At 43.8% G+C, this 23,713-nt stretch overlaps 1 protein-coding gene across 1 annotated transcript in view; it reads right to left on the bottom strand.

Moving 5' to 3' along the window:
- epha10 (EPH receptor A10) overlaps positions 1-15,041 on the bottom strand; it is a gene marked incomplete at its 5' end in the record, with an annotated part of 137,276 nt that extends 122,235 nt beyond the window's left edge. Inside the window, one exon of the mRNA XM_080046098.1 lies at positions 14,963-15,041. Within this exon, the coding sequence (XP_079902224.1) occupies positions 14,963-15,041 (79 nt within the window). The remainder of the gene's footprint in view (positions 1-14,962) is intronic.
- Positions 15,042-23,713: the final 8,672 nt, after the last annotated feature.

The following is a 23,713-nucleotide window of genomic DNA, read 5'->3' as shown; positions in this document are numbered from 1 at the left end:
CAGTCCTCTCCGCGAGCAGCATTTCATTTTTCAGCGTCACCATGGCTGCCATTCCCTCTGCCCCTGAACCACCGGCAAATTTGACAATACCTTCAAAAAGGCCCTTCACTGATGAAATGAAACGTTTTTCAAAAATAGAATTACATAAAAAAAAAACTGATTAGAGTGTTTTATTTGACACATGAAACGTTAAAACTTTATTTTCGGCACCTTACCTCAGTAAGAGTCAACCGCGGAGAGGACATTTAGAAGCATTATGAGCCATTTTACAGCTCGGCATAAATCAGCTTTTTTTTTATGAGCACACAAAGGGGGTTTTAATTGTCGACAGATTCTGCTTAATCCCGTTAATTATTACAAAGCCACCACTTCGCCGTATGAATTCAAACCCCTTTCCAAGTCTGTCAGAAACATATTCAGCTTCTGCGGTCACATGGTCTCAGTGAGCAGAAGGTTTGCAGTGCGAGCCAAGCACGGGGCCAAATGTCGAGCGCCAAAGAGCTGCCCGGTGACCAATGGTTACACTACTGTTTGAATCATGGCACAATCACACAAGCCATTTCCCATTTATTAAATGGATACAGTGATTTGTTTTAGACAAGGCAAGAAGAGGAATGGGGAGGGAATGACACAGAGAGGGGAAGAATAGGCATAAGAGTGCGGGGGGGGAATTGAGAGACAATCCGAAACACCAAATGAAACACAGCCAGATAAAAGGAAGCTGAACATAAAAGTAACTATGGCTAACAGCATTTTTCCTTCAAGCCACTTCTTTGACTAACCAAGTTAAATTTTTTATCAGTCAGCTCCGTTCTCAGGGGTCGGTCAGCTAAAAGCATAAAGCATTCCCTCTGCACTAATGCTGTACATTTGCCTGTGTGTGTGTGTGTGTGTGTGTGTGTGTGTGTGTGTGTGTGTGTGTGTGTGTGTGTGTGTGTGTGTGTGTGTGTGTGTGTGTGTGTGTGTGTGTGTGTGTGTGTGTGTGTGTGTGTGTGGGTGCGTGCGTGCGTTTAAGCAGGCTAGAACTAAGGAAACTGTTGAGGCTGCAAATGTGCAGCTGTAGGCATGTCGTCACTTTTATTTTTGGCCTGTATTACATCCTGTACATCTTTAAATATTTTCAGAACGTATGCAAGAGAGGAAAAACCGATGGCACTTTACAAGGACATGGTAATGTATTCACTACAAGCTTGGACTGTCTGCTGTTTGGCAATTTCTGAGCTCTTGGCGGCTTTACAGTCTTAGAGCTTGGCTTAGTGAGAAAATAAATAATGAGAGAGCAGCAACCACCAGCATTTTTAAGAAATCGGGGTAGCCGCTTAAAGAGGGTGGTGGGGTCAATGTTGAAAAGAAAATTCGGACTTAAAACAAGACAGGGGGACACAGGAAATGTCTTGAAATCTTCAAGAAACCGTTTATCTCCGCAACAACTCCCGAGTCCCGAGACTAATGCTGGAAGAGAGACTGCTCTGAGTCTTGGTATAGGCTCAATGAACGCTGGTTAGTTTGATAAGTGACTCAAGTCTTGTGGTGCGATATTAGTCATACGTCTGAGTGGTGCTGCCTGCCACTCTGCGTCATTATCAACATCCACCCGAAGTCCCACAAGGACACACACACACACACACAGAAAAATGAGACAGTGCACAATCTTGACTGCAGTACATTAACTAAACAGTGTAGGTTTGAAGGTTGCTGAAAAGCCCTAAGTCGCTCATCGGCTTTGGCACTGAAAGTCGAGCACCAGTTGTGTGCTGCAGACAAATTATTCAGCGGTGGAAAAACAATTACATTCCGCCCCAAACAGAGACCGATTTACATTCACATGTAAATCCCCAGACAAGCCTGGCCAATGAATAGGCTTCATTGACTTCCTTAGTGGCATTTAGTGATTTAGTGGCAGGCTCCTTCAAATGACCTTCCAGCAAAGTCCATTACTTTAGCTTCTTCCAAAACACACACACACACACACACACACACACACACACACACACACACACACACACACACACACACACACACACACACACACACACACACACACACACACACACACACACACACACACACACACACACACACACACACACACACACACACACACACACACACACACACTTCAGAGGAGGCAGGTAATTCACCATTAACTCAAGCCACTCAATCCCTGAAACACTGCCAAGTTCAATTGTGTGAGCGAGTTAGATGGAGTTAAGAGAATGCGAAAGAGAATGAGAGAAGAGGGGACAGATGGAAAGAGCAATTGAGAGAGAGAGAGAGAGAGAGAGAGAGAGAGAGAGAGAGAGAGAGAGAGAGAGAGAGAGAGAGAGAGAGAGAGAGAGAGAGAGTGTGTGTGAGAGAGAGAGGGACAGAGGGAGAGTGAAAAAGGATGAGAATGTGGAAGGCACTTTATTCGGCCACTTCCTGTGCAAAAGCATTCCTTCCCATCTGCCCTGGAGAGAGCATCCCAGCCACCTCAGCTCCAAACCAGTCGGACCATCTGACCACTCCGGCATGCGCTCACCACAGAGATATACGCACGTAGAGATAACTCGCCCGTGCAGACTTTTATTAATGCACGTGTAACCCCCACCCTGAAAAGATACTACCTAGAACAATAGCACAGTATATAACTTCACATAATGGTTTTCTTGTGATGTGTTCAGTGCAATGTAAAAACTGGATTCATCCGGCCGAACAGTACACAGGTACACAAACAAGAACGACCAGAACGACCACACACAAAAAAAACAAGGGAATTGCCTACATCACTATCAGCCTCATAATAACCCTCGGTAACCCCATTAAAATCAATTCATCCATGGAAGGTGTACCCAATGTACACACACAAACAGAAGCTAATACACACGTACCACACATGGGAAAATGTGTTACATTTGAGGGCAAACCAATCACTGCATGAGAACCAATTCTTCTCCACACTGCAGTCCATGTAGGCAGAGCTGTAATAACCATAGCTAGCATTTAGCTACAGGCTGGATTGGGCCAAGGGGAGATACTGAAAAACCATGTTTGCATAATAAATGCTTTTCAATATTTGCTATATCTTCTCTTATTATTGCATGTCATATTTACACTTCAAGTTGGAAACGTAATATGTTTCCTCATGGTGTTGATACATTGTGTGTGTGTGAATATAATGTCTCATGTTATTGAGTGAAAGCAAGCAGAAAAAGAAACATATGCAGTCAGAGAGAGGGTTTTTCTACCCAAAAATCTCAAATCACATAAGAGAATTCCTCGTGCTTTCTGCCTTTTAGGATGCCAGAATGTGGATCAGGCTTGCAACAGTTGCTTAGGATTTATTTTTTTAAATACGTGTGCAGTGCTTGTCTGAGGGCTATTGGTGCTACAACTCAATTTGCATATTTACTTAGCAAATAAAGCATCTGTAGTATTTCTGGTTCCGGCAACTGTGGTATAAAAACAAGCAAAATTCACTTAAAATCTGTAAACTGCCTGAAGAACAATGTCGTTTGATATGCAAGTGAGAATGATTGATGCCTTTAGGCTTTCCTACGCATCATGTAAGTACAGCGTGACAACCCTAGAGTTCATTGAGATCTTACTGTAATAGCCTATTCCGCTTTGGCCTTCAGTGCTCACTGTTTTGTTGACGGACAGACAATCACTGGCTGCTCTCCCTAGTGACTGATTAATCAAATGCCATTGCTCTCTGAGTGGCTTGCTGACTGACACACCAGAAGACAAAAATGGCAATGGTTTGTCTGGCTGACTGGAGTATCAGTTGAGTAGTTTTCTGATGGACTGCTGGCCTCCTGATTAAAAGGCTTACTGTCTAGCCGTCTTGGTGGTTGCTATAGGGTTGCCAGGATTACCTGAATAAATGGCTGGCTGTCCGGCCCAGCTGCTTAACTGACTAACCGATTGGCTGTTTTGGCCCACTAATTGAAGGACAGCTTAATTGTTTTGTTTTTTTCCACTTACATTCACAGCCGAGGGGAAGCCGAGAAAAACAACAGGAGCTCACTCCACCCCAACATCCTGCACTGATGACACACTCTGATTGCAATCACAACCGGGCACACATAAAAATAAACACATAGAAAATGCACACAGACGCACACACATTCAGAAATGCACGTATGGCCTGCATAATAGCATGCATAACAAGTGGCCAAGAGTGCAAAAGCCAGAACAGTGTGTACAGCATAGGCAAAGACAAAAATAAGCAGCAAATATTGGCATATATAGTTCCAATATGAAGAAAGTCAACTCTATCTACAACTCTACTTGCGGTTGCTCACTGCTTTGACTACATTTAAGGACGTCTTTTTGCTCTCCGATGGTGGAATATCAAAGGTAGTTTAAAGTTACGGTTTGACTAAGGCCATGGTCATGGTTTCAGTGCTGTGATGTGTTAAAGCCCCCTCTGGAGTTGTTGACCATTAGAAGCGCTATGGTGCTATGTTTCCACAAAGTCCCCGAGTTGTGTTTGTATCAAGGAGCATATCTGTGGTCACACATGCAACTACAAATGTTATAGGAATACACTGTAGCCTACTTTTTTTTTCTTCTCTTATTTTTTTTTTTTTTTAAAGCTCCCATATTATACACTTTTCGGTTCTATTATAGACCATATTATATGGTCTTAGTGGTCCCTAATACGGTTTTCTTTAATTGTACTATGCTGATGTTCAGCTAATCTCACAATGGCCTATTTTTTAAAAAAGAGCTGCAGCTCCCCTCGTAAATATACAATCTTTGAGCTCCCCCCGCCCCCTGTCCGGAAGCGAAGCCAAATACGCCTCGCCCTCTGTCTGTCAGGGCCGTGGACCAATAAGAAATAGGGGTGTGGGCTGCACAGTGGAAGCTTCTGGCTTTCCAGTTTGTGAGGTCAGAAAAGGGGAGAATTCTGACTGGAGTATATTGGGTGGGGGAGGGGTGGTGGTTTCAGAAAGGGGGAGAGTGAGAAAAGGAGAGTGTTATTTTTTTTTATATTTTGGCAGTCTCTAGGCACACCGTGGACCCATGGATATGTTAGAACACATTGAAAAAGTGCATTTAGCATAATATGGGACCTTTAACACACATTTTGGTGAGAAACATTGAACTTTGTCGATAGGAGAAACAACCCGAACCCTAAAAGATTGGCTTTGGTGCTTCAGTCCGGGCTAGGAGTGCAGATTTTTGACCAGGTCAGGTTGAACCATATAATTGTAGGCCGGTGCAGTGTCCTACCACCTTTGCACACAATTTATTTTTCTTATGACGTTTTTACCTTTTCTCCTCTTTGTTCTCCTCCACTGCCCCTGCACTCCTGCAGTCTTTCAACGCTTCATTTCCCTCTTCCCTCTCCCTGATTCGGACTGTAAACTGAGCACAATACGTATCATCCATTCCCAGCCCGCCACTTAGCCTTTTACAGCCTGTTCCACTGTCCCACCTGCACTTTTCAATAAACTGAGCAGATCAGGTCCCATGCTGCTATGCTAACCTTCCTTGCCACTCGCCACCATTACATCTGACACACACACACACACACACACACACACACACACACACACACACACACACACACACACACACACACACACACACACACACACACACACACACACACACACACACACACACACACACACACACACACACACACACACACACACACACACACACACACACACACACACACACACACACACACACACACACACGAGCAGATCCCATGCTGGCGTGTTAACCTGCCTCACCCACTCAACCCATTGCATTCGTTGCCATCTACGCTACTCACACCCAGTCCGGTCACTAACACCCTTTCATTATGGATAGTCTTCTCCATGGGGGGCTATCACTTCAAAAGACACCCTTTGCTTTTCCTCCTTCCTACCGTGTCTGTGAGGAGAGAGAGGGTGCAGATGACAGGGTGCGATGAGGTGTAGGGAGTGGGTGGGAAGAGAGACTAGGGGCAGGGGGGGGGGGGGGGGGCTATCATAAAAGTGACTGAACTGGAGCCACGCAATTTATGTATTTATTCATCGCGGAGGAAGCCGCGCATTAAAAGGTTGGGCAATTTTCCAGGTCACTGACCAAACCCACACTGTGAGGTAGAGAGGGGATGAAGAGGACAGGAGAGGAGACACGGGGTGAGAGAGAGAGAGAGAGAGAGAGACATAGAGAACCACTAGAGAGAGAAGGAGCCACTACAATGGCAAGCTGGTAAAGGCGATATTTGCAGTCAGACACGCAGCAATGCATTTGCACATCACCTGTGTGTGTGTGTGTGTGTGTGTGTGTGTGTGTGTGTGTGTGTGTGTGTGTGTGTGTGTGTGTGTGTGTGCCCCCCCTGTATGTGTGCACATGCTGTTTGTCTGTTCGCAGGAGGAGGTGAGAAAAGAGTGTGCATGCCACTGTGCTTTGGGTACGCTTTCACGTACGTCTGTCTGCACTAGCTGTGGTTAATGAGTTTGAAAGGTCAAACGCCTCTCAGAGAGATTAATAGGGTTTCCTAGGCACGGGGGGGGGTAATGGTTTACGAGGCCCGGCCGGACACATTTCCAACATGACGGTCATTACAACCTCGGAGCAGAGAGGGAAGAAGAAGGGAGGGGGGGGGAGGGGGGGGGGGGAATCATAATAAAAGACAAGGACGACAATAACTGCCGGGCTGCAGATATCTGGGTAAAGAACAGCGTGTATTTCTCCACCGGATGAATTGTTTGTGAATCGTTCTTGCGCTCGTGCATGCAACTGAGCTTTTAGATAACAGATTCCGCTGGATATTTTATCCCTCGTATGAACTGCAGTGGGTAGATTAGGGCTCTAAATAGAGTTTTTAAAATGGATCATATCAAATCCTCTTCGTTTATTTAAACAACTTTGCATAATATCTAGTCGGCGTGTTTGCGGCCATCTTGCCGGCAGTGTTCGAGAAATGTTCTATCATATTTGGTTTTGAAAAGGGCTACTCCGCTGCACACAGATGACACTTGTTGTTCTTGGGGGGGGGGGAGGGAGGCTCCAAAATGCTGACTAGACTGTCAAGCTGTGGAGAATCGTGGGGATCTACATATGTGAGGAAAGTTGAGTTAAACCGTAGGTGGCTCCAGAGGGGGTGGTGCAAAAAAAACAGATAAATTAACTCAAGTGATACAGCTTGACTCGATGCACTGACTTGAATGAAATTGAAAGTGTGTCTTTGAATAGCGGTAAGTATTAGTGCAACTGTGCCTGAGTGCGTGTGAAGTGCCATTCTTCACGGTATGAATGGAAAATGCTTTACAGAATGTATAGAGAAGAAGAGAATTCATAAATATTCCCTCCTGTATCTATATTAGAAGAGGCTAGAGACGGTTGACAAGAACAGAGTCACTGGAGAGGCTTGATGTAGCGTGTACTGAGGTGCGAAAAAGAAAGATGGGAAGCGCAGAAAACTTGCAAATATATGATCATGGTTAATAATGATAGGGTGCAATATTGTATTCTCCGCTCCAACACACACCCATAAAATGCAAGTTCTCTTTGCGCGTGTCATAAGGTTGGACATGGCAGAGGAGGAACAGCAGACATGAAAAGAACATTAAGGAGAAGTATTCACACAGAGAGAGCGAGTGTGGTTGACGCCGACATAGCAGAGCAAAGATCAAGAGTGGAGGCTAATGGCAGAGGGATGGCGTGTAGAGGTAGGTAGGTAGAGGTGTGTGTGTGTGTGTGTGTGTGTGTGTGTGTGTGTGTGTGTGTGTGTGTGTGTGTGTGTGTGTGTGTGTGTGTGTGTGTGTGTGTGTGTGTGTGTGTGTGTGTGTGTGTGTGTGTGTGTGTGTGTGTGTGTGTGTGTGTGTGTGTGCGCGCGCTTGCGTGTTCATAAATCTGTGCATAGAAAGATGCCGTCTTGTGTATTTAAAAACATGTACAGCATATTGCCAGCTTGGTACATAGGCGCATGAAGAAAAAAAAAAGTACTGTGCCTCGTGTTTGACAAGATGAGAGACCCACTCTCGTCTGCTCTCAGGACTGTTACATAAGTTGATCTGGACTACTGGACAACATTGCCTCAGCTGCAGCAGCTTACCCCAGGGGCTCAAAGCATTTTTGATGACCTTGTGCACAAAACAGCATTTGTTTTCCCAGGACTGATGTAAACACACTGAAATAGGGAAATAGTAAACACTGACAAGCGAAAGCATCACTCTTCAGCAAGGGAACTGAATGGATATATGTTCACATCAGACAAGGTTGAGGTTGTAGTCAAGTGAATATATCAGCATTTAAAATTAAGATATAATGCATTATATCTCCAATTCACTGAATATATGATTCACAAATTGTCTCGCCATAAGTTATCTACAAAGTCAGTTTATCCTCTAGGGAAGCAATGGGTAACTGCATGTGTACAAATATGTGCAAGTGTGTGTTTGTCATTTTGCCCATTCCAGGACCTCTGTCACCTCCCTGGCAGTGTTACGGGATAGCCCTAAACCAGGCTAAATTGAGGCTGATGGTCTCTCAGCCAGCAACTGAAAAGGGAGGGCAACGCACTTAACCTTTGGTAAAGCGCCGCCAAACAAACACAAACACACACACACACACACACACACACACACACACACACACACACACACACACACACGTTAGGTTTCCTTTCCCATCATTTTCCTCACAAAATCCGGTTCTTCAAGAAACTGATGCATCCAAGTGAATTTTTTTGCACCATTATGTCTCTTTGCACAACATGTCTTTTTTTGTTTTAGATTATCCTGTGTGTTCTTCTCTTTTTTGCATGTTGCATTGTCTGATGGAGACGGAGATCTAAGAATGTCATTGCCAACAACTGTGCCTGTATATGTGGTGCATATGTCCAGTAAACAAGCCTGAACTTGATAGCCAGTGTATTTGGCTGGTTAACTCAGATGGAATGAACACTAGTCTTTGAAGCCTAAATGAATCTGTTTTTCATACTTGAATGGAAATGAGTGGGCGATGATGCTTCCTCCATCGCAAAACAAGGAAAGGAAATAAAAATGTTGGGAGTGTGAGGCTGACAGAGTTGACGAAACTCTGCCGAGTTGTCAGTCCAATTCCCAACATGCCCACCCACATCCAGCCTCGCATTAATGCAGCAAGTGTTTACTCTCAATGCAAAACACTCTGCAAGCAGATTTCTGCCAGGAGCGCACACACACACACACACACACACACACACACACACAATACACACCAGTGACATTTATCAATCTTTAGACACCTCGGGACTGAAACGCCTGCCAACATTATCCATTAGTATCTTAACCAAATGCAGAAAAATATGAATAATGTGTTCCAAGCATCTGTATTAAAATCCGGCAAAAAGATGTGATGCTTGTGGTGTGTGGGTGGGAGGAGATTTATTTTTTTAATTAAAATTTTGAGTTATATTTATTAGACTTTTTTGCATATAACCTTTGAAGAACCTTTAGAGAGCAGGCCCTTGAGATGTTTACTTAAGACTCTGGTATGAGAGCATTTGCTAAAGTGGCTCTGGTTGATGTCTCGCTGTGGACTTCCATGTAGCACTAGTTAACAATGGTAGCATTTAACCACTTCTTATTTTTATTTTATTTTATGTTCATTTCGTGTAAATTAATTAACCTGGCGTGATTCTACTCTTATTACTCATGTACCTCTCTACCACAGCCATCGTTGATTTGAGCCCACAGTCTCAACTTCCTTTTCCATGCTGAATTAACTTGGCTGCTGCCATGATTTAATTATCACCCACACACATTAATAACATTTCATCGTATTCTAATGTAATTTAGCGTAACAGCAACACATTGGAATGTATTAAAATCAACAAAATGCAATTTGTCTAAAATGATTTAACTCTTCCACATATACGTATAAGTACTAGAAGGACACACACCCACAGGCTTTCGCATTGACACACACACACACACACACACACACACACACACACACACACACACACACACACACACACACACAGAAGAAGATGATGCTTCAGCATAGATTCATCCATAAAAACGAGTGTCCAAAATGTTCAGTTCATCCGCAGATCCTCCATCTATCAGAGGCAGCTGCGCAGAGCCCCTTCCTCACTGTCCAATATGGCTGAAACACCTGCAAAACCCCCCATCTCTCAACACACACACACAGATAGCTCTTTCTACCACTCTCCTACATCCCACACACACACACACTCCCACCCTTTCCAATGGCTCATTCTTGCCGATCCAGCAGAATAGCGCTGAAACTGTACTACTCCCTAACAAAAGAAATCAGGTGACCCTATTGAGATCCAATAAATACCCATACTCTCTCTATCTCTCTTTCTCTCTTCCACATGCAATCCATCAGTCTCGGTCAATGTGGCCAAGCGGAGTGGGAGGTAAGTGGGGACCTAGCTGGGCTTGCTGCATTGACTTGTTATTGGAGCACCTTGGTCTATTTGATTACACGTATACCATGCAAGAGCTGCGGAACAAAGCGGTGGTGGCAGCTTACAATTCCCTCATCACCTGCCTTTTGTTGGCCTCCAATCTTCTTCCCGTCACTCGCTCATCCACCATTGCTACAGCCCAGCCTCCCTTATCCCTCACTCCTTGACCTGACACACCCTCTTTTACCCTTCTCCTGCTTGTCATGCATCATTTTTTTATGGATAAGACTCTTCTCTCTCTCTGTCTCTACCCCTTCCCTCCATTTATTCATTCATTTCACCACACCTGTGACCTATGTCTAAGCGATCCTCTCTCTTCTCTCCCTGAAAATGACGGTGTGTCCCTGAGGTCACGACAAGAGAAAATGTCGCGTCGCCATCACGCCTGTCATCTTCACAAATCACCCTGACCTTTGGTTCTCACAAGAGGTCACACACAGTCATCTGATCCAGCCCGCACCGCCAATGGTCCAAGGCTATCTTTCCTTCACCTGTCAAAAGATGGACCATTGGGCGCATAGGGATCGGAAAGTAGCAGTGGAGCAGAAATTTGCTTGAAGTAAACCTGCATCAATCACAAACAGTTAGTCCCAAATGGTGCCTTGGAGGGCGGAGTAGTCACACTCCTCTACCAGTCTGGCAATTTGCTGGTAAACCCACTATTAGTCAATCAGATTGCGTCTAAAGTAGTAATTATGAAAGTCAGTAACCATAAATGAATAAAAATAAATGGGTCACTTTTAATAATGTTACAGCAACTCAATCACTGGACATAATGTTGACAAGGGATGACTCTGATAACCTTTTTAAAACACGGTATATCAGTGTTGTTTTGATTAAGGTTAGACAACTAAAATTCTTGCTTGTGCTTATGGAAAGATTGTGGTGATTGGGGCAAAGCAAAACTAGCTCATAGGACGTGGCCATTCTGAGCAGACACACACGGGGTCAATGGGGACGTTTGACCATTCTCTTCCACCAACCTCAAAATTCCTGCGAAAAAAGACATGACACACTGACACGTAACATAGGCCGTGGACATACAGTATATTGCGTGCAGAAGACGAAGGGGAACCCCCTCGAAGAAAACCCTTGCTCAGATGGATGCTAGTAGAATGTGGAATCCAATATCCAGGCCAAAGTCCACACTACTGAAGACTTGTAGACTTGAGGAACCAGTCAATTTCTCATTACCTGCCAAAAATAAGCTAACTTCTCAGCAATTGGTAAATATTTTAGTTTTAAATAGACCAGTGTGGATTTCAGACATGTTTAATAGCATTAATAGTGTGACTTAATCCCACACTAATCCATCACAAATCACCACTATGAAAAAAAACATCAGAAATGGTAACATTTGAGACACGAGGGGGGTTTTTCCAAAGCCCAGTCAGCATAGTACTGCTGCTGCTTGTAAACAATACGCTGAAGACCTGCCAAGAACTATATAGTGCCGTCAAGTCAGCGCCGGACCATTCTGACAACGACAAGGCATCAAACAAAACAACAGCCGCACACAAACAGGATGATGCCAGAGGTTACATGGAGACTCTCTCTCTCTCTCTCTCAATCAATCACTCTGCTCACTCTCTCTCTCTCTCTCTCTCTATCACTCCGCCGCTATTGTTCTATACCTAGCCCGGGCCCTGCTCAACTTGCTGCAGAGTGGATGGAGGGAGGATAGAGAGAGGGAGGGAGGGAGGGAGGGAGGGAGAGAAGGAGGAGAGAAGTAAATGAGATCCCGATGAGATGCCAAGGTGTGTTAGTGGTGAGGCGTGGGGGAATGAGAAAAGGTTGCCTGAAGCGAGGGGAGGTGGGGTGGGGGGGGGAGTGGTTAGTGATTGACTACGTGTGAGGCGCAGGTATATATGGGATAGTGGACACCCGGCTTTGTCTGCCCGCTCCCCTTACCCTCCCCAAACCCCTCAACAGCCCCCCCGGTCATATGGATGTTTGCTTAGTCAGCTCAGGATAAAAGGGAGGTAAGGGAAGGAGAGGAAGGGAGGAAGAAGAAGAGGAGGATGACATGTGAGAGAGGGGCAGCGGGAAAGAACAAAGGAAAACAGGGAGACAGGTGGTGGAAGGAAGAGTGGGAAAGGAGGGAACAAGTACAACACAAGAATGTAGTCTCTCTCTCACACGGAAAAATGCGGTTGTTGGCGTATAAGGAGAGATTTAATAAAAGCAAAGGGATTATACACAGACACAGGGGCAGTCTAACAAAAATGTAATGATCAAGAGAACGAATAGTGTAGTAATATGAGGATTTAGTAGATGCTCTCTTAAAGAACACAATCCCAAACATAGGGAAGAAGACTTATGCACACACTTCCTTTGTTAAACACAGCTCTAATGGCAGTTTCCTGCTCTAATAGAATACACGCAGACAGGTAGAGGGGACATCGCCTGATTTAATAGGGTTATAACGGCAGAAGAATTTAAAAAAAAAGAACGAAAACTAATTCTCCCCTGGGCTTTCTCTATCTCCCCAAATCCTTACGGACAGCGAGAAGAATTGCTGCCAATACCGGCCTTCAGGAGCACATTGCTTTCACAGCAATTAATCGCTGTCACAACATCAATTAAACAAAAGCTAGCAATCCAAATCCCGGCTACCCAGCATTCCAAGAGAAACCAAATCAATCTGGCAATTAGTGTGCCGTGTGTGCTGAGAGGAAGTGTGTCTATATAGTCTGTATGTGTGTAAGAGATAGCACGAATGTGTGAGAGGACATCTGTGTGTGCGTGCTCTAAAAGAAGGAAGTACCAGATAATGTCACACCATGCATGTGTGCCATAATGTGTATGGTTGATGAGAAAAGCTTGCATGCATGTCAAGTGAGTGTGCATTCGATCCTGAGCTGCGTGTGTGCATGCCGGTATAGTGCATTAATGTGTGTCAATGATGTATGGCTGTGAAGTGTGCCAAATGTACTTTTCTGCAGCACATATATAGGTTACTGCATAAGTGTGTGTGTGTGTGTGTGTGTGTGTGTGTGTGTGTGTGTGTGTGTGTGTGTGTGTGTGTGTGTGTGTGTGTGTGTGTGTGTGTGTGTGTGTGTGTGTGTGTGTGTGTGTGTGTGTGTGTGTGTGTGTCCAAAATCCACTCAGCTATACCTTGCCTATACAGAGCTCCTTCTTTAGAAAGAGCCTGGGGGTCTGAAGCCATTATGTTCTTTTCAGCTTCACAATCTCCGAACTGATTAGGATCACTTTCCAGAGCTTAAACTTGAGCCATGCAGCCACTGAGAAACCCACACATTCTATATGTACTGTGCGTTAGTTTGGGATGATATAAGTTATTTAAATATATATCTTGTGCCAACTTGTGGGTGCAGAAAGTATTTATCTGTGGCAATCAGCCAAGTTGCCGATAAATTGTTGGACCAAAGCAGGACCTTTCCCAGCTCTCCCTCACTCTCTCTCTCTCTCTCTGACACACTTCAGTGAAGGTGCACAGGGGGCAATTAAACAAGCCAGCCATCCAAACCACGGTCCCTACACAACAGCATTACATCTTGACTATAAAACACTTAGTGATTTGTGCGTTGTTCCCCCACGCATTACTGTTTAGATAATGAATCGTGGTTTAATGCGGATGGAAAGACAAAAGAAAAGTAACAGAGGCAAAACAGCTGCCCTGCTGTTTTAAAGTGACAGAAGGGATTCTTGTTAGAGGAGCACTGTGCTGTGAAAAAGAGGGAGGAGAGTTGCATGTGGTGGGGTAAGCAATAAGGCATCAGCCCTAATGCATCCTGTCGTCCAAGCCACCACAGCTTCACTGACTGTTAGAGGATGAAAAGACAAAGAAACCAGTTGCACCGTGATGCCCTGACAAAAGCTCTCCAAACAAAATATAAAATATGTGTGACAACAGACCCGGGCTTTCTCTCTTATAACGAGCACAGCTGCCTGAACGAAGCTGACTTCTGCTTTCTGAATAAATCTGGAACTGTGGTGGGCTATATTCAAGCAGACAGTGGCTCTTCAATGAGGCAAGAGAAATGCAAAAATTGCACTCTGTCTTTGTCTGTATGAAGAACAATAATGCAAGAACTTCAGTCCGTATCATATCAGGGTTTTTTTTTTTATAAGGATATGTACTAAAGTGTGACATTTATATAGGCTATTATTTTATTTTGAACAGTTCAGTCAATACACCAAATGTGTTTTTCCAGTCGTTTTTTTTCATATTTTTCTTTTTTCTCGAAGAAAGACGCTTTGAGTTCAGTGAGGACAAAAGCGTAAATCTGTCATTGTACAGCTTTTTGTTACGCGTCTCTCCATAATCAGGGAAAGGACTTTGTCTTTCCCGTGTGCGTTTTGAGCCATTTAAAGACTGTTTTAACTCCAATTCTATACATCCCTTCACTCCCGTCACTGGGACAAATTAATCTGCTTCCCATCACTGGACAAGTGCAAAAATGCCAAAACTCCTCCGCCGCGGACATCTATCTGTCTGTCGATCAAAGCTGCTCGCTCTGCGGTGCCCGGCTTTTGGGCACAACCGAGCCAAAATAACACACAACACAACGTTAACACACATACCTTCTTCGGCCTGACAATGTTGGTCTAGTTTCAGCAATAATATCCAAAGCAGCGAAATCAGCGTATTACGGAGATCCATGTTTGTCTGACCAGTTCCGCGGGGCTCTTGTCATCTCTCTCCAGCCTGCGCGCAACGCACACAGCAGCAGCAGAGACGCACTCAAAAGTGATTTGAGCGAAACGGGAAGCCGTCTGTCTGGGCGAGTAGTGCGGGATCCAGGAGCCACCAGGACTATTTGATATCTCGGGGGAGGGTTTTACGCACGAGATTGACACCGGGCGAGCGCAATGATGTGCAGTGTGGAGACGAGGGTACGCAAGGGTCGACCTATCAAGAGGATGCAGTCTGAAATCTCCGCGCGCCAGGTGTTTCCAATGTAGTCAACACCGCATATAAGTGCCTTTCTACAGACTGTATGGTTTTGGGAAGCGGAGAGGGTTCGTAATGTTCGGACGTATAGGTTTTTATGGATGTGACATCACAGGCTGTCATAGAGTTTGCTGAGGATTATATTCATCCGATACCACTTGTTAAATGATCTGAGTGCTTTGAGACAAGTACAATGCCAGATACAGCATTTGTGGCAGGTGACATTGTTTGCAACACTGATCATTATACGGGTATATATGGATCCAAATGCACACAACCTAGGAATACAAATAAACAGGACAATATCAAATAGCGCTATCATTGAAAGAAAAACGTAATAAAAAGGACTTGATGACTACATGCCTGGAGATAAATGAGTTGAAAGCAAATCCTACTGCACATATTGTCAGCAGTATTGTCTCCTACAAAGGGGTTCAATGGGGAAATGAGAAAATAAAAAAATGAAATATGTGCCAGTGTCCTCAAATCCTTTGACATGAACAAAGAGACACATTGAAAAGCCTACTTGGGCAAAAAAAAAATCCCACTCAAAATTAAATCAACATAATTGATATAGTTTAACATTTTACACTCTTTTCTTTTCACACATGGTCCACCCAATTTCCTGCAATGGAAATCATTACGAATATCAAGGCACTATTGATTTGATGCTACTTACAGCGAGCGGACATGTTCATAGTATTCTGGGGCCAAGCAAATGTTATCGAACTATCCTAGTGGGTTTGTGTGCGCCTCTTCGGGAGAGCAAGGAGAGCCAGATACATTGAAAACAAGGTAGTGCTGTTTCAAGGCTTTGCATCATTGTAACATATAGACCGAGGCGTTGACTGCATCTATACTGTTGTATACATGTATGTATACTGTGTTTTGTTTTGAGTATACCAGTGATGTGAACACACAGGTTGGATCTTAAATGAGTGCACATGCAGAGACGAGGGCTGCAAGAGTTACAAAGGGGCTCTCTCTCCCCTACACGTCCCTTTTTAGAAATCACCACATGGTTCATTCAAAATTGTAGATCTTGTCAGCACGGCTCATTGGGAACATTTAATGCTGTTAATTTAACTGAATTAAGTTGAAATGTGTTCTTATCCATCAAATTCTTCAAAGAACTATTCATGCCAAGTGGCCCTGTTAATTAAAAGTGGAAGTCATGAGTATATTTATTGGTTGAAAGTATCCTTCTCTTTTCACTCAAAAACCGAAGCTTCCTCAAGACACATTAACTTGCCCAAAGCATTGGCCTAACGATATTGAGCCACCACTTGGCAGGTCTTGAATATGTACTGCCAGCCTCGGCTATGGAAGCTACTTTTTTTTTTAAACTTTAATGGTGCGCTAATGAAAAGGAAAGTGAGCACACCTCATTTTTCCCCTGAAGCAAGCCCTGCAACTGCCGGACATAAAACAGCTCTGTAGTAAATGCAATAAGTACTTTAAATATGGCACACACTCAATCACCTCCCTCTGCGCCCTACAGTATGCACACACACACACACACACACGCACCGCAAACGCTCCCCCACCTCTGTGCTCCATAATCAACGGTTAGGCGTATTACCATCATTGTCACCTAGCCCTTCAGTCCATCCCTGATGTCCCTGCTCCAACCACAGGCTCTCTCACACACACACACACACACACACACACACACACAGATTATGGGCCATCAGCCAGGCTGATCCTCCCCAGTAGGGGGGCTGGTAGCCTCAGTTCTGGGAGCTGATGAACACGATCATCTGTCCTCTGCTGTGGCCATTACTCACCAAGGACAGAGGCCAACAGCCCCACTCACTCACTCACTCACACACTCACTCACACACTCACTCACTCACACTCACACACACAATCTCTCCGTGTCTCTCTCCTCACAGTCCAGTTCAAATCCAGTTCACACACAGCAGTCTATTGTGTGCGCTCACGTCACATACCACCACATCTGTTACATTTCTAAACAATTTTCTGAAAATGTGCCGTCATTTGAATCGTCCATTTTTAAAGTTAAAGGACGAGGACAGTGTTTTTTTAGATGTTTCTTATTGTCAACAATACCTACGAAATGACCAAAATCAACAATGTGTTAATCCAATATTTAATATCAGCCTTAAGTGTCTAAAAACAATCCTCCAGCTCCATTGGACTTGCTTGCTCTCCTGTTGCACAAATAGAGTCCTTTCTCTCCCTCTGTCAACACATACCAATACAGTATGGCTGAATCTGCTGCAACGACCCCCAGCTGTATGTTTGCATTATTGATCAAGAAGGCAAACATCAGGGGATATAAAAAAAACTGTGTAAATTGCAATCTGATTTATAGAGGGTTGGGGGGTGGTAAAAAGATGTCAATTCCAGCACACATTCATATATATGCAGCTCACTCTGGTCGCTTCATTACTATGCAACAATGTCATGCTGATGCTCTCTGCTGGACCTACCCCCTCTCTGCTCCCCCTCTCACACACACACACACACACACACACACACACACAACTCATGTCATGTCAGGACAAGTCAATGTCAATAATATGGATGCAGGAGGACGTTGAACAACCTCAGGTGTTGCCAATTAGGTATGGCCAGTGCAGACCGGTTAAAAAGTCAGGCCCCACAACAACATAAGAGAAAACCTTAACATTCACACAGAGACACAGAACGACAGACACACATACAGGGAGAGACAGAGAGAGTATAGATAGCATGCAAACTAGGAGGAAAAAAGAAGAGAGGGGATAGTGAGAGAGAAACCCAGAATGACTGGAGACGATAGAGAGAGAGGGAGAGAGAGAGAGAGAAAGAGATAGATGGAAAACAACAGAGGATTAGAGAAATGCAAGGCAATCAGAAAAGATTACAGTTTTTTTTGTTTTTGTTTCGTCAGCCGGACAAACATGGATTTATCAAGACTATTTGAACTCGATTAAAAAGATACGTTGAGGCCGAGAACCGACCCTCTCTGGGAGGATAAAGTATCGCAGAACAACCATCACCAATTGAAAGTAAAGGCGAAATACAGGCGTGAATTAGGATCCCTGCATCAGCCATGGAGACCAAACAATGCAGTTTAGCTACTTTGCATAGGTGAGGGGGAAAAAAACGCTATCGGTGTGCTAAAGTAACACCAAGGTTCTTAGCTGTGAAACATTGAGAGCTAACACAGTCGTCAAGAGTGACTGTTAGTTGTTTAAAGTGATGTCTGGTGCATTAGAGAGTGAGAGAAGGAGAGGAGCAGAGTCACTTGACCTTTTTCGTTTCTCTGGACGTTTCCCCTCCTGTCATCCGAACAGAACTAGGTCGGGAACAAAGAGATAATGGGAGAAACGGTGTGTGAGCACAGGCATGAATAATATAAATGTAAATGTACACGCAGTCTTAAGCATACAAGTGTGACTATTTAAAATCTTGACAATCTTGTCTCGGTCTAAGACAAAGATAACTTGACTGGAGTTTAGGTCCTGCGGGGATATCACTTTACAAACACACACACGCGCACACACAAACACACACAGTCACGCACACACACACACACACAGTCACGCACACACACACACACACACACACACACACACACATAATGCCAATAAAAGAGATGAATAAAGGATTTTTTTTTTACATCTTTATTAATTTTAAAAAAATTAATAAAGACATTGGTTTTAGTGGGGGTCTGTAAAATCGCAGTTTGGAGGGGACAACTAGCCCTAGCCCTAAACCCTTGATGTCAGAGGGAATTGGGAACAGCCCAACAAATGAATGCACAATGTATAGAGGTAAGGCTAAAGTTAAGGCTAAGGGGTACATTTGGATTGTGCCTCACTCTCTAGTTAACAATGCAGACTTTATTGTCCTGCTAACAGAAGCAACCATGGTGACAGCTGGTTGTAACGCAGGTTCAATTTGTATCATAGACCTGCTTCATATGGTTCCGCTAGGAAAGGGGTAATTGTGTGGACATGGTGTAAGCTGCAATTTCGAGAGGTGAGCATTTTTCTTCTGCATAATGTCGCGGTAAATCTGTGACACCCGTTGGGATTTAAGAGAAGCACAGGAAAGGGGGGAGAAGGGTAGAGAAAGGGAGCGAGAGAGTGAGCGTGAGGAAAGGAAGAGGATGAGTGGAGAGTAAATGGGGCGATGAAAGTAGAGAGGGGATGTGGCGGAGGAGAGAGTGGGGTGTTTGATAACAGTAGGCTTCAGGTCCCAGATGCATTGCACCATATACATGTGTTATTCCCAAGACGGGACCCTGTAAACGCTGCCAAGTGAAAAGGTGTTAATGTGTCTTTGAGAGAGATATACGCCTACACACATATACAGTACACTGGCACACACACGTACGAGGATGTGTCGCGTTCACACACACACACACACACACACACAGAGCAGTGGGGACAACCGATAGAGAGGGGTTCCAATGGTTGCAGTGGGAGAGGTGTCACTCTTTGCTTTATTCAGATGGGTGTGCAGAGAATGGTCATTCCCTTTACGGGATGATTAACTGCCAGGCGTTAATCACACTAAACATTTCATTATGAAATTAGATTACAGATACGCTCTAATAATATCTCTGGACAGATTGCTTTTATTGGCTTAATTAGTATTTATAGAATGGCCTGTTTGTGACTTGTTAGTGGATTTATTGCAATCATACTATTCTTTTATTAATGTCAATGAGATATAAACCTTTTTGGTGTGGCTGGGCCATAAATCAGCCATTAAAATGTTGTCAGGGTCATCGCATGTGTTGTAAAAGTGAGACCAGAGGGACGATAGGTCATAGCTGATAAACTGGAATGAGATTTGTAGCATTAGGCATTTACCGGGATGCTGTGGAGCCACTTTTTTTGTATCCATCTTTAAATCTAAACTCTTAACATTAGTCTAATGTGAGAAGTAGGTCACACCGTTGTCCCGGTGATGCTTCATGGGAAAAAAGCAGCCCCCATGGGAGGATGACTGTCATTGGCTAATGAGTCCTTGCCTTGCAATTGGTTCCGGAGAGCAAGAGTTTGTGATATCATCAGGGTTGTTGGAAAAGGGTTTGAGTCACATCAGATCATGGTATAGTCAATAACTCCACTGCAAGTCAAAGTTCAAAATATTAATGCTTAAGTGAACAAAGGGAAATATTTTCTGAAAAATGTACCTCAAGTATCAAAAGCTTCATTATTTTTGTTCTGCATAAAAATGGCCCCTGAGACTCTTTTTTTTAAATCACAGATGGGATTAGTAGATTGTTAATACTGATGCAACAAAGGAAATCACTCTTTGATGAGGGTCACAAGGCAAAGACATTGGGAACCATGCATTTAACCTTTAACAATGTGTTGTATTCTACAAGCTTATCATGTTTTATTTTATTTTTTTTATGTAAAATCTTAATCTGAAAAATAACAACTGCAGCTGTCATACAAATGTTGAAAAGATAAGCACGGCATTTCTAAACTACAAACTCGTTGTGGCGTAGCAGTAGACAGTAAAGTGAAATAGATTAACTCAAATAAAGTACAAATAAGTAGGCAACAACATATTTACAATTGAATGTAAAATGCACTCAATCCATCGAGTTTCCGTAAACCTGAAGTATTCATTTCACAATAGAATTGATGATCAAGAGACTTCCCCTCCCTTCCCTCACAATCGTTTCTCTGGACTTTGTTATGGGCTGCTGACATTGAGTCTCAGAATAGAATGCACTATGAATAAAACCGTCCTCAACTTGATGTCAGTTGTCATTTCAGCGATCGATGCAATTTCAATGACGGATGCAACCCTCCTCCACCCCATTCACCTCCAGTCCTCATCACATCATCATCAGCATCATCCAGACCTTCAGCTCTTCACCACCTCTAGAGTCTAGGCTCCATCAGGGGGGGGGGGGGGGTATTCTGCTCAGCCCAGGATTTCACTGCCCCCTTCAGATGATTTCGTGATGGGGTCTAATCGCCAAAGACTCCTCTAAAATCTTCAGCACATTTGAATGAATTCATTGTTCATTGTTCACTTAAACCTTTTGTTCATGAAGTCTCTCAAGATTGAAATAGGGGAAGAAGACCCTCCAATTACTTTGGTAACACTACTCATAGATGCTGTCGCCGACAATAGAGACTCTTATGCAATTAAGGTGAGGTTGCTTTTGAACCTACAAGGTAGCACAGCAGGGTTCAATTTGTAATGCTTGCCAGGAGCACAATCTCGCTTACAGCATTCTTGCTTCCAATTTTCGGAAATTAGGGAGGACAAGAACATCCGAGAAACGACAAGAATACATAAAGTTTGAAGATAGCTTTTATTTTTGGGCAGAAAAGATAAACATGGGAAACAAATCCTGCTCTGTTGTAACCCAAAAAAAAAAAACGTTTTATCTTTCCTTTGTGAGGCTCATCTTTTAATTTTGTTGCCAGAGTGGAACGGAAGACGAGGGAGGGGTGGAGGGGCAGATGGACACGGAGGAAGAGAAGAGATATGTGGAGTAAAATGAAAACGTTCATGACACTCAGAAAGAGAGAGAGAGAGAGAGAGAGAGAGAAAGAGGGGGACAATAGGTGGAAAATGGAGGACACAGTCAAGGCAGGGCCAAGCCAACTGTCAAGTAGCCATGTGGCAGTTTGCAGATAAGGGGCCCAAGACTAAGGAATCAGGACTATACAGTGTGATCTACCGCTCGCCGACGCATTCCCTGTATATGACATCTGCCCGGCGGTCTCATTTCTCAACCACAGCAGGCCGTTTACTGAGGCGACTCACTCGGCAGGAACCTGAATCCCATATCCTTATTCCAAGGGATTGTTTATTCCAGCCACCACTGCGCGAGCGCCAGCATTTGTAAATATCAATACAGATAGCCCAGACCTATCGTGACTTCCGATAAAGTTCAATTATACAGTTCACACAACCGCACGGCCTTATAGTTCGCGTGGAGCTGTGTGCGTGTTTTATCGGTTCCTCTTTAGAGGGATGATCCTTTTATATTTAAATCTGTGTGTGTGTGTGTGTGTGTGTGTGTGTGTGTGTGTGTGTGTGTGTGTGTGTGTGTGTGTGTGTGTGTGTGTGTGTGTGTGTGTGCGTGCGTGCGTGTGCGTGTGCGTGTGTTAGTTCAGGGTTGCATGGCGCTTTATCAGACACTGAATACACTGTGCAGGTGATGGGAGATTAGGGAACGCCACTGTTTCCAATTTTCAGAGCCGAGTTCAGGAAGCCAGGAAAATAGAACAACTGTGAATACTTTTGCCTTTTCTTCACCTTCATTTTGTGTTCCTTCTACTCTTATCACTCATTTTGGTCTGTCTCACTTCTTTTCCTCCTCCGATTTGCCTGCTTTCTCAGCTCCCTCCCTTTTTGCCCTTGTTGTGTCCAAGCCTGTATCACTTGTAGTCAAAATTATGTAAGAAGGATATTCATGAAAAATCTCTCTTTCGTATTTTTACTAAATCAAAACTACTTGATTAATAGTTTGTGTTTAATAGCTTCGGTGTAAACATGTTAGACCAAATTCTCATCAGCTAAAAAATGTAAAAGCTTTAGCTGTGGCAGAAAAAAATATGCAGTGTTCATATTTTAACGCTAAACAGTGAGGAGGAGCCATGTTAAGAAATGTGCCAAAAGTGTGAACTATCAACGTAGCAAAACAAAGCAAAACCAATTTTGCTGCCTTGAGCTGAGTAATGTAAGCACAGCATCAGTATGTGTTGCAACAGCGAGACGCCGCAGCATTACATTTTGTTATTAATAACGATGTTGATTCCTGCAGCCACATTTAGGCCTATGTACATTTTTTCTTCTCGTGGAGAGAAACGTGAGAGAGAGGAGGGCAAGAAAAATCAATTGATTTAAGTACGAGGGAAATAGAGAAAGAAAAACAGAGAGAAAAGAGTGGGTGGACCGCGAGTGAAAAATGTGTTGGTTTGTCAGCATGGGCTGGACGTCTCTGGAGACACAGAAGGAAATTCATCACAAGAGACAAATTATATTGCAGTGGTAGCCCTCTTTCCTTACAGTGTGCATGTGTGTGTGTGCGTGTGCGTGTGTGTGTGCGTGCGTGTGCGTGTGTGTGTGTGTGTGTGTGGCCAAGCGTGCAGGTTGCAGATTTACAAGTAGATGAAATGTGTTATTTCATGTGTTTCGTGTTAGAAAACTCTTTAGCATGTACGGACCAGGTCATGCACGGTTACCTTTGAGCCGACGCTGCACAATAACAGTGATTCCATTAGTGACGGTTTAACCTACACACCCTTTGACAATGACAGTAAAAGGCAGCATTGATGGATGTACGTCAAGGTTTAAATTGTATTACAAGCTTTTATTGTGATAGATTATTCCATGTAAGCACCTAATCATTTATTTCTTTATATTTTATATAAGTTAGTTTA

The sequence above is a fragment of the Ammodytes marinus genome (assembly GCF_949987685.1).
Source record: "Ammodytes marinus genome assembly, chromosome: 17".
Classification (NCBI taxonomy): Eukaryota; Metazoa; Chordata; class Actinopteri; order Uranoscopiformes; family Ammodytidae; genus Ammodytes; species Ammodytes marinus.
The sequence above is the reverse complement of the archived record's forward strand: the minus strand, read 5'-3'. Positions and strand labels throughout refer to the sequence as shown.